This window comes from Mustela lutreola, chromosome 12 (genome assembly GCF_030435805.1).
Source record: "Mustela lutreola isolate mMusLut2 chromosome 12, mMusLut2.pri, whole genome shotgun sequence".
Taxonomy (NCBI): Eukaryota; Metazoa; Chordata; class Mammalia; order Carnivora; family Mustelidae; genus Mustela; species Mustela lutreola.
In genome coordinates, this window is record NC_081301.1 from 2,154,127 (window position 1) to 2,167,468 (window position 13,342).

The 13,342-nt window shown below is 64.5% G+C and overlaps 1 protein-coding gene across 2 annotated transcripts in view; it reads right to left on the reverse strand.

Moving 5' to 3' along the window:
- The window catches only part of OLFM1 (olfactomedin 1), a 35,870-nt gene extending 23,160 nt beyond the window's left edge, over positions 1-12,710 (reverse strand). Inside the window, exon 1 of one of the 2 annotated variants that reach the window (XM_059142419.1) lies at positions 12,328-12,710. In XM_059142419.1, coding sequence (XP_058998402.1) covers positions 12,328-12,423 — 96 coding nt within the window. In that variant the 5' untranslated portion in view covers positions 12,424-12,710. Of the gene's footprint in view, positions 1-370; positions 659-12,327 lie in introns of those variants that run through there. The other variant, XM_059142418.1, reaches the window with a different exon arrangement.
- Between the last annotated feature and the right edge of the window lie 632 nt (positions 12,711-13,342).

A 13,342-nucleotide genomic window follows, 5' to 3' on the forward strand; every position in this document is an offset into this window, starting at 1 on the left:
TGGAGCAGAGGCATCCCCACCCCTTACTTGCTGAGTGACCTTGGACAAGTCCCCAAGTCCCCTGCCTCAGTTTCCTGACCTTGTCAGTGAGGGACTTACTACTAATTGAAGGGGACTGGAAGCGACAGCGGCCCTGAGGCCCCTGCCCCGCGAGGAAACCCAGCAAAGGAAGGAGGCGGTGCCCCTGAGCACCAGGGCAGGCCGCTGGCAGCGGGGCAGCACAGGACGGGGTCACCCCCGCCCGCCGGGGGAAGCCGCAGGAGACCCTAGCCCGTGCCCTTGGCCCTGCGCCCTGCTCGGCGCCGCCCAGCCCGGGGTCGGGGTCGGAGGGAGCGGCGGGAGGGCCCGCGGGGCGGTGGCGGGGACTTACGCCGGTGCTGCGGTCGAGCGTCCCGCCGCTGGCCGCAGAGAGCTTGGTGGTGTTGAGGCCCACCAGCGAGGGCAGCGTCTGGGACATCCAGTTGGTGATCATGGCCATGGTGCTCAGCACAACCCCGATCTTGAGCAGCGGCACCGACATCGCGCCTCGAGTCGCCTCCTGCGCCCGCGCGCGCCGGCGCCGGCTCCGCGCCCCCGGGCAGCCTTCAGGCGGCGGGCACCGCGGCGGGCAGGGGCGCCCGGCCGAGTCCCCGCGCCCCCTCGGCCCGCCGTCGCCCGCCCGCCGTCGCCGCCGCCGCCCCGCGCGCCCCGGCCATGGCTGCGCCGCCCCGGGCGCCGGGGGGAGAGTGGCCGCTGCCCACTGCCCGCCGCCCGCCGCCCGCCGCCGGGTGTCCGCGGTGCCGCCTCCCCTCCGCGCCCTGCGCCCGCGCCCCGCCGCCCGCTCGGCTCCGGCTCCGGCTCTGAGCGCCGCGCGGGCTGCGCGCGGGGGCCGCGGTCGGGAGGCGGGGACACGGCCGGGCGGCGGCCGACGCAATCTGCCCAGGAAATGGGTGGATTTTTCCTCTCCGCTCCGGCTCCCCGCCGCCCCCTGGCTGCTGGCAAGGAGGCCTGCAAACCCCAGCCGCCGAGAGGCTGAGACGGGTGCTCAGGGAGGAAAGCTGACCACCGCCCCGAGCCCTGAAATCCGCCTGTGCCTCTGTGGCCTGGCTGTCCAGATCCGTGCGCCCTGGCTACCCTCCCAGCTGAGTCAGGCCTGGGCATCCCTCTGGGACCAGGCGGTCAGCTCTGGCTGCCGGGGACCTGCTTGGGGGTGGCTCCAGGCTTCCCAGGCCAGCCCTGCTGCCCCCTGAAGCCCAGCTGGGAGGGGGTCTCCAGCCCCAGCCCCGGGGGAGAGGGAAAGAAGTGTAAAGGGGAAGGCTCTCCGGGAGCAGGTAGGGGCGCTCTAATGCCTCTGGGAAGCAAGGGTCTTGCAGCAGTGGCTGGCACCCACCAGCGTGGGCTCCTGGGTGTGGGTGGGAGGGGTCCGAGTGTGCAGGAGGGGTGCAAGGCCCAGCTCACAGGGCAGGAGCTGGGTTCAAGTTTGTGGCTCAGGCATCTCAGCCGGAGAGCTAAAGGTGCCCTGCCCTCGAGGAGCATGGCCCTGGGTGGGGGCCTTGGGGTCTGTGGTTGGGGGGCGAGAGTGGTGCTCCCAAGCCCCCGTGCTGCGGGAGAGGGGCTGGGCATTCTAGCTCAAGTGCCCAGCCTTCAAAGCACCGTCAGGCCAGGACACGTGCGCGTCTCGGACGCCGGGGCTGACTGGGTCGCACCCCTGCACAGGGCTTTAGCCTCGCAGGAAGCTTCCAGGGGGTGAAAGGTACCTCCTCCGGTCCCTGTCCAGCTGCCCCAGCCCTCTGGGAAGGGAAGAATCCCCCAGATCGCTGCTGCCTGGGTGAGAATAAACCCCCTTCCGAAAGGGGATTGCGAGGGGCCAGCCTTCCTGGGGCCCCCGGAAGATGGGCACCGCCTTCCCGGGGGCTTCACTCTGCTCCGTCCCCTTTCAGAGAGTGGACTTGATGACAGCCAGGAACGTCCTGGCCTGAGTGCGGTGGGGGGAGACCCGGGGGAAGGGTTGGTTTCCTGATTGGCTTCGCTGAGGAAAGCCGGAGTGCAGGAGGCCAGTTCCAAGCGTTGGGGAAGGGCGCCATCTCCCAGCGTGTGCTGGTACTGCAGGCTCTGCGGAGCCTTGGGGAGCCTGGGTCGCACCAGGTCACCAGGGAGGCAACCGGCGCTCTGCCTCCTTCCTCGGCCGGCACACGACGAACGGATTCGGAGCCCAAACCACACACTCAGATGCCCCTGCAGACAGTGGCCACTTACTTGGTGGGAAGAATTCCAGGTCAAACTCAACCCCATCTACAAACTCTTAGGCCCTAAAAGCTGCACGTACTTGCCTATAACCTGCTAGTGCGAGACACAGGGACAGCCGGCTGTGGACCGAGCCCGGGACAAGGCCGAGACATGGGGACAGAGCGCTGTATGGCCCCGGACAGAAACGGTCCCAGCGCCAGAGCAGACGGCCGGCACTGCCACCGCGGACACGCCCTGGCCAGAGGGGAGCATCACGGATGAGCCACTCAGCGCCGAGAATGAGAATGCAGACTCGGGGCGGACAGCCGGCCGCAGCTGGGAGACGCGAGCCAGGGCAATAGCCCTCCTGTGCCTCAGTTTCCCCATCTATGAAATGGGTTCGATCATAGTGATCGTCTGCTTTCTCTGCAGGTATAACGAAGACTGGACGGTTAGCGGAGGTGCAGCCTCGGCACGCAGGGAGGTATCCTGCTTGGCACCAGACAAAATGTACCCAGGAGGGCCCTCCACTGAGCCATCAGGGTTTAAGTGAATGGCAGAGCTGGGACGTACGCCCCCGCCCCCCCATGCAGAGACCTCGGCCACCCCTCCTGAGAGCTGTTGCTGCTGCTAACAGACACGCAAAGGCTGAAGCAGTCCTGCCTGGAAACAAAAACAGCGCCCGCCAAGCAGAGCCTCGTTCTCGGGCGGTGAGACTCCAGATGCGCAGTGTCAAGAATTAGGCAACGACAAAAAGCTCCTGATTTTGAAGAACATCTGATTTCGCTTGACGTCAGTAATGTCCATAAGGATTTGCAGTTGGCACTCTAAATCTTTAGAGCACCAACGTGGCCGGGCTCCTCCCTGGAGAGACCGGAGCCCAGGCCGTGGGGATGACAGAGATGACGCTCCGTCCCAGGGACCGGCGCAGGCAGGAAAGTCTGGGGACCGCGGAGCAGCTTTGCTCCGCTTGCCTGGAACTCGCTCTGACCCTGGGCGCAGCACTGGGCTGGCCTGGGGAAGCCGCCTCTGCAGTCACGTTGGCGAGCTGGGGGGAGGGTTTCTGGCACACACACACCCCCTCCGTCAAGTCATGGCTGGGAGCTGGTTTTTAAACACGCGGCTCTGGGTTACTCGTACTGGGTTTGCCACATGCGGACAGTGCCTCGGAGGTCCTGCGTGACTCAGGAGCAGAACTGGCCCTGGGAGGTCGGGGGGAAGCCAGTCTCCACCCAGCCAGACGCCGCTCAGCCCCTCATCTCCACCTCTTTCTTCCTTGTCGGTGTTTATAAAGAAGTGGACAGAGGCGTCTTTCATGTCCCTCCCTCCCAGACGGTGTGTGTAGACAGAACAGGGGTGTGCAGCGGGTACAGCCCTGCTCCTGCACCCCTGCCGCTCAGACCTGCACCCCTATCACCTTGGCATGCACCCCTGCCTCCCTGCCCTGCACCCCTGACGCCCTGCTGCCCTGCATCCCTGTCCCCCTACCCTTCTCCCCTGCCCCCTGCCCTGCGCCCCATCACCTTGGCATGCACCCCTGTCTCCCTGCCCTGCACTCCTGCTCTGACGAGCTGGAGGTTGGAGGGAACTCACTTCCGACTCATCCAGTCCCAACCAAAGTCCTCTCCAGTGGCCGGACTCCATGCGTCAGTAGCAGAGATGACGCCTCCTCGTGCGCTGGAGAGGGTCATCCGAGAAGCCTCGAGCCAGTGCGATCCGGTTTAGACGGCCGCACCGTATTTCCCAAAGCAAACTATGAATCGTTGAAGAACGAGGCATTTGGATCACAGACCCCTGGCGCCGGCCAACCCCACATGCTCCTGAGGAGGCACTTAAATCCCAGTTTCCGCACGATTTCCCGAGCAGCAAGGCCTCTACTTAGGTTCACGACACGGCCGAGCCCCGGAGCACTAACGGAGCAGGCGCGGAGCCCCGGACACCCTCACGCGAGGGGGCGCGACGCCCCTTCATCATGGTGGACGCCCCTGGCCGATGCTTTCACTGGGTCAGGCTCAGAAGGATGGCGAGACCTGTCCAAGGTCACCTGGGGCGCCTTCCATTCCCAGGACCAAGACCCAAAACGTGGTGTCCCTCCGCCCGACAGCTGTTGTGGTGTCTGCTCCCCTGGTCGTTTCAGAGCAGCCCCGGCAGACGGCTTGTGAACAACAGATATTTGTGGCTCACAGCGGGGGAGGGGGGTGCTGGGCATCCGAGAGCACGGGCCGGTGGGGTCGCGTTCTGGGGGGGCCTGCCTCCTCGCCACGTCCAGGGCACTCGGCCTGTCATGTCGGCAGAGTGCATCCCAAAGGGCTTCCCGAAGGCCCCGCCTCCCGGTGCCGTCACGTTTTGGGGTTAGGATGTCAACATGTGAATTGGGGGGGACCAGCCAGGTCTCTATGCTCCAGCCTTGACCTTGGTGGACTCTGCAAGTTCACCAGCACGCACGAAAACAAGAACGCCGGCCTCGAGCGCCCAGGGCTTCAGAGCTCTCGGAAGGAGGGCCGACGTGACGCGCCTGCGGAAGGACCCTCCTGCTGAGAGCCGCGTCCTTCTTCTAGGGGACGGCACCTGGGGGAGGGTCGGGGCACGACCTGATGAAGGCCCGCTGCATTCCGGTGGCCCGCGGGGAGGAACTCGGGACATCTCCGTGCCACAGACAGAACACAGGTCCACTCTGCTCAGGTCGGAGCCAAGGGACACCCCCAAAGAACCAAGTTTGGATGCTTTTTTGCTGTGAGGAAACCCTGCAAGCTCTCTGCCCGTAGCTGGGGTGGGGGAAGAGGGAAGACCGACGTGGGAGACAGGGAGGGTCCCTGCAGAGCCGTTCTGCTCCTTCCAGCCCCTACGCGCCCTCTCCGCTTGCTTCCTGCCGGGAAGAACACCCTGCAGCAGGGACAGGGTCTGGTCTGGGGCCGGGCACCTTGGGAGGAGCCCACAGATGACCTGAACCCCCTCTCCCAGCAGCCACGGAGGCCCACCACGGGCAGCTCAATGCAAGCATCCCCTCATTCCGCCCCCTCCATGGCCTCTGGCTTGACCCCTGCGGGACGGTGGTGGACAGGGTCCCTGCTCCTCACACGCGTTCCCAAGGGGGGGGTCCCCTCCTGGCCCAGCCCCGTGCACTTGCCGGGCCCTCTGTAGGGGAGGGGCTCCGGCCATAGCCGCTGTGGGGCTGGGCCATGTGGAAAGGCCTGACGTGCGCTTTGCTGAGGATGCTCTGCTCTCTGGCCGACCACCGGGACAGCATGTCCGGAGCGGATCCAGAAGACCCAAGCCAGGGCTCCACGAGCCGCCGCCAGCCTGCCCCACATGTGCTCCATCGCTCCTGGGAGCTGCCGCTGCTGGAAGTTCACTCACTGTGCTGCAGGGAGCTGGCCCGGCCCGGTGCCGAGCCACCTCCCAGGCCACTTCCTTCCACCGGCCACGCAGGCTCAAACTCCTCTGAGGTTTTGGGGCTCACGGTGATTCTTCCAGCCCTGTGGGGACAGCAGCTGCCTCCCGGGGGGGGTGCTCTGTGACCCACAGCTGTCCCCAGGCCTGCTTCTTCCCTGAGCCATGACACCCCCTTCCAGCCCTCAGAGAGAGAGCTGAGAGCTGGCTGCCCATGGCCCCTCCCTGTGGGCCCTCACACTCTCTGCTCCCGCTCTGGAAAGTTCTATGCTGCTCTCATAAACGCTGCCTCAGATGGGCTTTTGTCCAGACCTGGAGGCCACGGCTGCATGTTCTCCTAGTTGCCCAGCGGAAATGGGGTCCACGTCTGGGAGAGGCCCTTCGAAGAGCCCAGACGAGATAACTCTGCAGGGCCCTATGGGTTGAACTCGTGGTTTTCGGGGATCCCTCACGAAAATCACTGTTTCCCATCGTCCATTAAGGGAAGTCCCTGTAACTGACTGAGAAGGACGGACTCGTCTCTACTGAGTCAGTCAGGGATCCTGACACGAGCTCACGGTTCCTGACGTGGATGGGAAGGTGACAGAGTCACGGAAACATCCGCGAGTCCACGCTCGGTCCAGCGGTGGAGGCAGAGGCCCCCGCTCAAAGCAGGACCCGGGCTCTGCCACACGTTCTTCCCTCCCAGAGCCCACGCTCTGCCTGCCGGGCCCGGACTCGGCCTCAGAAATCTGCCTGGCCAGCTCCAACAGAGGGAGGGTTGTCTCCGGAGAAAGAGAGTGCCTTGATGCCAGGCCCCCGGCGCCCTCTCCCGGCTCCCCACTCGCAGCTGACCTGCCCCTGCCCCTGCCTCTGCGTCCACAGGACAAGGCCTGGAGGCTGGGCTGCCCAGAGATCTGGAGCTGGGGTGCGCTGGGCAGGGCAGGAGCCCAGGGACTCACGTCCGCGGGCAGCGTTTGTTTCAGAAAGCCCATCCCCGTTTCTGCTCCGAATCCCGCTCTGCTGTCAGATTTAACACCAACACCCTGCGGGCTGAGCTCGCTATTTATAACATGTCTGAACACACCTCTGTTCTCTCTCCAACCCTCAGACACCCCAAGCATCACTTGAAACAAGTGGGAGTTGCTTACTTCCCAGAGCCACACTCGAGAGCCATCTCGCACCCAGAGAAGTCTCTGCCTTGCTCGCCGGTGCCACGGGAGAGGCGCTGCTGATCGCGGAGCGGGGCTGCGCATGGGGCTTCCGCCCGCCTCTCCCCAGACTGCCCCGAGGCTGCCCACTCTCCTCCTGACTGACCGACGGACTGTAGGTGTCATTAAACCCTGCCTACGGACCACACAGGACCAGTCCCTGTGGCCCAGATCAGAGCAAGCGGGTCGGAAAGCTCGAGTCTTTAAACACTGCCCGAGAGCAAAAAAGGCACCTTCACCCTCTGTCATCTGGCCATTGTCCTAAGATTTAACCCGGGCCCAGAGGGAGGGGAGCTGGGTCTGGTCCCTCCTCCCCTGGGGCTGTGTGGGTGATGCCAGAGCCTCACATGGTGCAGCTGGGACCGCCGGCCCGTCCGCGACGAGCGGCGTTGGCTGAGCGTGTCTGTGTGTCCTGCGGCTTCTCCTGAGTGTGTCTGTGTGTCCTGCGGCTTCTCCGACTCAGCCCTCAGGCAGATGCTGGGACCCCCAAGGACATGCAGAGCAACCTCCTCACACCTCACGTTATTCCCCAGAGGACTGAGGGGTGGGGCCTGGGTGCGCTCTCCCAGACGCCCCCGGGATGGCGACTCGCTCTAGGCCGCCACCCTTCATGGTAGGAAGGAGACCACAGCACGGGCAACACCCCAAAATGTTTGCAGAGCTCTGCTGCTCCCCTTCTAAAGCTGAGTTTCCAGGTCCGAGCACGGGGCCGGCCGCTGGAGACTCGGCCGACCCGACGCCCCAGGGCTGCCCTGCAAAGGTCTGCAGGTCTGGCTTGATGGCTCCAGGCACCTTCTGGCTGCTGCTCATGACCTTGAGCCTTTCCCTCTGCTTTTCACACTTCCTCTCTGCCTTAATGGGAAACATGAGCCCGGCGTCTCAGGCGGCAGACAGATCTGGGGCGCACCAGGGCTCTGTCACTCAGCTACGTCCCCTCCAGCCTCGGGGTCCTCGGTTGGACCGTGAAGATGCCGCACAGGATCGCTGGGCTTGCCCCCTGCAGATCCGGACGGCACTCCTGGCGGGCAGTGGGACTCGGGGACACCCAGCCGACCGTCACCCTCCTTGTGGGATTAACCCTGTGCCGGAGGGTCCGGCGAGTTTCTCACGCCTGTGACCACCTGGAAAGCGAAGGGACAGACATCTTTGCTTCCCGCCTGCTGCCCAGGGGCCGAGCTGCCTGGACGGTCGGGGGGGCCCCTGCCATGGGGAGGGCCCTACAGCGGCTGCTTCCAGAGTGTGAGGAACATCCTCCGAGCTCCTTTCAGAGCCAAAAATTGGCTCCTGGGCCTGTCAGCCCGGCTGGCAGTGGCCGTGTATCTAATTCAGTTTAGCTGGTAATTAGTTTTGTATTACTTTCCACGGTGATGTTAATACTGATTACAGGGCCTGATAACTTTAGTAATAAATACAACCCAAGGCAGAAAATTACCTTTCTTTTTACTGGGGAAGGCGGAAGTCAGTGGAATGAGAAGCAAATTGCTCTCCGTGATTTGCCAAAGAGGATTTACAGCTTTGTGCCGTCCTGGTGTCCCAGCACCTCCCTGTCCCTGGAAGGGGGGCCCACCTGGGAATGGGGGGGCGGTCCCCTCCATGCTCCTCTGTTGGACCAGCCCTAAGGGGGGAGGGAGCTCACAGACCCTCCTGAAATGCGGTGCGTCATGAACTAACTGGTTCGGGAAAAGACCACAGCGCCCAAGCCCCCGCCCCCCCATCACTACCACCAGCATCCAGTGCAGACGGGGGAGGCCAGGATCACACGCAGCTGGACAGGAGGTCGGGGGGCTCATCCGTCCAAGGTTAGACTCCAACAGGTCACAGAACTGGGCTGTTTTATCCTCATGAAATTTGCTCAGGGGAGCGGGTTGTGTCTTCCTCTGTGGGATGGGCAGAATCTCAGAAGAGAACGGATTCGGTGTGATGGGTCCCAGCGGGGCTCTAAGGGACTAACCCCACCCCAGCTGTCCTGTCTGTGCATGGAGCCCACCCACACCTCCCCCGGGGGAGTCGGCTCTGCTCACATCTGGAACGACACTCAGGCCTCAAGTTCACTGTTCACAGCTGGAAGCCCTTCAGGGTGTGGGGGCGAGGCTTGGCGTCCTCAAGAAAGGCTGAGCCTGGCTACAGACAGGAGCCTTGCTTCTCTGTTAGAATAAATCGGATTCCTCCACACAGCCTTGCTCCTGCGAGGTCAGACCCACGGGGAGCCCCCTCCGCCCCCTGCCCCCGCTCCCTGCTCGGAGCGCAGGCTGGCACATCGCCTGCTCCGACCCCAGGGCCCTGGGTGTACACACTCTCCTGCCCTTTACACAAACCATTACGGCAGAGCCTCGGGTCTTCCCACGAAGCTTGTCAGCCCAGACGCCAGACCACAGGGCTCGGACATGCTCTGCACCGCGAACCCCGTCTGACTGTGCCAAACCCCACCGGCTGGCCTCGGAGAACAGCACACGGTCCGGGGGCGGGTTAGCAACAGGGCAGGACGGGGTCTGGTCGGGGGCCGACGTCTTTGAGAGGCAACCCGTTTTTAAAAGGTGGAAGCTCATACTAAGAAGCCAAGGGTTTTTCTCAAGGTCACCCCAATGGCGCCTGGTACAGGTAAGGGCAGCCGAGTCAAGTCGTTACTATAGCGCCCCCACGCATTTCGCACCTTCCTATGCAGACAGCACGTCCCTATTGCTGGACCGGATGGGCCTGGGGCTCAAGTAGCCCCAGGTGCCCCCCTCCCCCAGGACAGAGAGGTCAGCTCCCCCGCACCCAGCCTCCCCCAGGACAGAAGGGTCAGGTCCCCCACACCCACGGGAAACTCCTAAGGCGCTTCTCAAGGAGCGTGAAGCACCAGCCGTTGATTGGAAATCGAAGAACGAGACCGAGTCAGGCGTCTCCGACCGAGGACAGGGTTCATGGGGCCCACCCGCCTGGCAGGCAGTGGGCCGTCCATCACTGGCTGGCACTGGGCCGCGCGGCTCATCACACGCGCTGTCGGGGGACAGATAGCGCGGCCGTGTGCTGCTCTCCCCGCCCCGCCCCTCGCTCCTTCTGGCCGCACACGTGAAGCACAGGTACGAGCCTCGCCTTTCTGACGCGTTCGCACTTGAACGCGGGCTGACCCCCACCATGACGGCCCTGGAGCCTCGTGTGCAGAGCTCGGGAAGGGTCTCCAAAGGGAGGGTGCGGCCGTGGGAGCGGCTTAGACAGTGGGAGAGGAGCAGGACGGGCGGGGGAGACAGACCCCGCAGGGCTCAGCCTCCAGTGCTCGGCTCTCTGCTGGCTGATTTGAGGGGTTCACCAGCATTCGGAGCTTTGTGCACGAGGCCGCGAGGTGTGGCTTTCCAGGGTTGAATCACTTCAGGATCAAGAGAGCAAGACTCTTGGGTCCGTGGATGTCCCCAAGCAGCTCTCGATTCCCAACAGCCCGGTTCTGGCCCACACCCTCTCCCTCTCTGCATTCCACCTTAGAGGCTACTGATCAAGGGGACAGGCACGGGGTCTCCTGCCACCGGGGCAGGGCCAGGTCAAGGGGATCTCTGGAGCTGCTGGCCACTCTCGGAACCTTCCTAGACTAGGAACAATCCCAGCGATTTAAGCTGGTTAAGCCTCGTTCTAAAATCCCACCCCAGTTCAGGACAATAGGCCTCCAGCAGACAGAACTCTGCCAGCCCAACCCCAGAGGCAGCCCTGGGAGGGTGGGGCCATGCCTCCGGGCTGCCCTGAGGGACACAGTCCCCCGAGACCTCCATCCTCCATCCATAGCTCCGCATCAGAACAGGAAAACAACACCATTTCCCTTGGTTGGTGCAGGGAGGCGGGGGCAGGAGCTGACCTGGGTCCGGAAGGGGGACCTGTTTGCAGGAGGAGAGGCAGGTGTGTGGGCGGGGGCTGGCTGACCCTCGGCCGGGGGAGGGGGCGGGGGTGGGGGGTGGCACGTCCATGAGCACGACCAGGCAAACACTTTGGCCACCAACACAAAGCTTCCAGTTGAAGCTGAACGGAAAGTTTCTTCCCAGAACAGGCGATCTTTAAAAAGATGCCAGGAGGAGACCGCCGGAGTACAGCCGTCTGTGGTCAGGGTGCCTGGACTCGAGAAGGCCACCGAGGCTTGGAGGGCCCTCAGGACAGCCCCTTCAGGGGCCCTGGAGAGCTAGTTATCTCTTTCCCAAAACTGGCACATGCTGCCAATCACCCCCTGCCCGGCTCCCCTCTGCCCGGGTGTGCTCCTGTGTGTAAGTGCGTGTGTATGCACGTGCATATGTGCAAAGATGTCCATCCACGGCGCACAAGCCCTCTGGCTGGGCTCTCCCCGCGCCAAGAAAACTTCTCTCCAGGAGACTGTGCCGAGTCTCTCCAGGGAAGCCGACGATCTGGGGGCACCAGGGAAAGGGTCTCCGAGGGCAGTGGGAGCAAGAGAAACCTCCCCCCCACCCCCACCCTTCCCGAGCAGAGCCAGGGAGCCAGCAAGGGCTTCGAGGCGGAACAAGGGAAGCTTGTTCCAGAGGCTTCTCTCCTGTGATCCACCTCTTGCCCTCTGTGTTTCCTCTTTACCCCGAGATGGAGGGAGACCGCGGGAGGACAGGAGGGCCAGGACGGCTGGGGCTTGTGGCCAAGGTGTGGGGCCGCCCGTCCGCCCCCTGGACCCGCAGCTCCAAGGGGCCAGCATCCCTCGGCTCCGAGCGTGGCACAGGGGCACCATCGAAAGGGCGTTTTAATGTCACTCCTGAGCAGCCGGACTCCTGAAGCTGGCAGCCTCAACCAGCACCCCGGTGCCAAAGCGACTCCCCCATTCCGGAGCTCTCAGACGGCCCTCCTCCTCCCAGCCCTGCCAGCTCAGAAATGGATTTTTAAAAATGGAGAATACCAGCCCGAGACAGGCTTTCTACTGATACATTGTTCAGGGGATGGCGAGCCCGCTTAAAACGCCCAGCAGTCCCCACACACAGGCACACGGCGGCTTGCCACTCACACTTCCTGCCGCGCATGTGGTCACAATCCCCCCCCCCCACCAGGCTCCGCGCGGAGCCCACAATGCACCCAGCCCCGCAGGCACTGTCTGGCCTCCCGGGCACAATTGCCACCACCACCTGCTTGGGGAGCCCCAAGGGCAGTGTTCTCCCCAAAGGCAGAGATGCTCTGTAGCAGGGGTGTGGGGGTGGGACTCAGAGCTACCTCTGGAAACGCCAGGAGCTTGGACACCTTGCCCGGCAACCTCTCCCTCCCCCCAGATGACAGTAGCAGCTGGAGGAGCCCCTCAAGCTGCCCTTTGAACTTCTCCGGGGAGTGGGAGGCTGGGGGTCCTGAGAGAGAGGGGGCAGCCTCACAGCCGCTCCGGGTGGGGCTGGGGGTTTGGGAGGTGGGGGCGCGCAGCAGTCTGGGGTCGGCCCCACCCCTCCCTCCAAGCCCCGCGCGCTGCACTCGGGCCCCCTCCCCAGCCAGGCGCCAAGCTGCCCGCCAGCGGCTCCGGACTTGCCGGTCCCCGTGCGCGCTGGGCGGCCGCCGCGCTCCCTCACTCGCTCGCGGGGAGGAAAATGGCGTTGGATGCACGTACTTGAGTGAGTTCCGTGCCCATCAGGACGAGGAAGAGGAGGCTGAGGAGCTTCCGGGCCGGTTGCATGTCTCGCTGCCACCGCCGCCGTCCTGGCATGCAGGAGCCCTGGTGCTGGCGCCGGCGCTGCGTGGACGCGGACGCGCTCCCGGCTCTGCTGGCCCCGCGCCTTCAGCACCCGGAGCCTCCGCTCTGCATGGCGAGCGCGTCCTGCGCGCTGTCCCCGCTGTCCCCGGGCGGGGCGCGGCCCTCCGCGGCCCCTCCTCCTCCTGCGCTCCCCCACCCGCTCCGGCGCGCCTGGGCGGGGGTGCCAAAAGTTTGCGAGGAAGGCGGCCGGGTGGCGCAGAGGGACCCGCGCGCCACGCTCACGCGCGGGAGTGGGGAGGGCGGCGGCGGGGAAGCAGGCTGGGACAGGATGTGACATCAAAAAGGCGGGGGAAATTTAACTCGGGAGAGAAGAGTCCATCCTCGCTGGCTGGGGCCGCAGGGGCTCTGGACCCTAGCCCTGGGGAATGGGGGTGGCAGGGGGCGGGGCTGGAACCAGCCGCCGGGGGAGGGTCTGGCCTGTCCGCCCCGCCCCCGGGGAAAGCTCGACATCTCTTCTCCAGGAGGTACTGAGACCGAAGGTGAACATGTCCTTAGATGTCAGCGTTTAATGAGACGGTACACTGACACTCAGACCCTGGAAGGGGGTCTCAAGGCAGGCGTGGGAGTGGGGGGCGCAGACAGGGTTAGCAAGCAGGTCACCTGGCACTCGCGTGGGCCTTCTTCCTGTCCTCCTGGGGTGGTCAGCATGGGGGCACAGAAGGTGTCCTGGGGCTGCGTGTGCGTGAGGATCTGTCCTTGTGTTTGTGGTTAGTGTGCATACTTGGGGGGGCAGGTGCACACAGGCCTGGAAGGGGCCCCCAGAGGTCTGCATTGTGTTGTCCTTCCTGTCACCGGACGCTGTCCTCTAACACGTACTCCCTGCCGGAGATGCAAGTCGTAGACCAGGGCAGCTTGTCCTGGGGTTCCCACT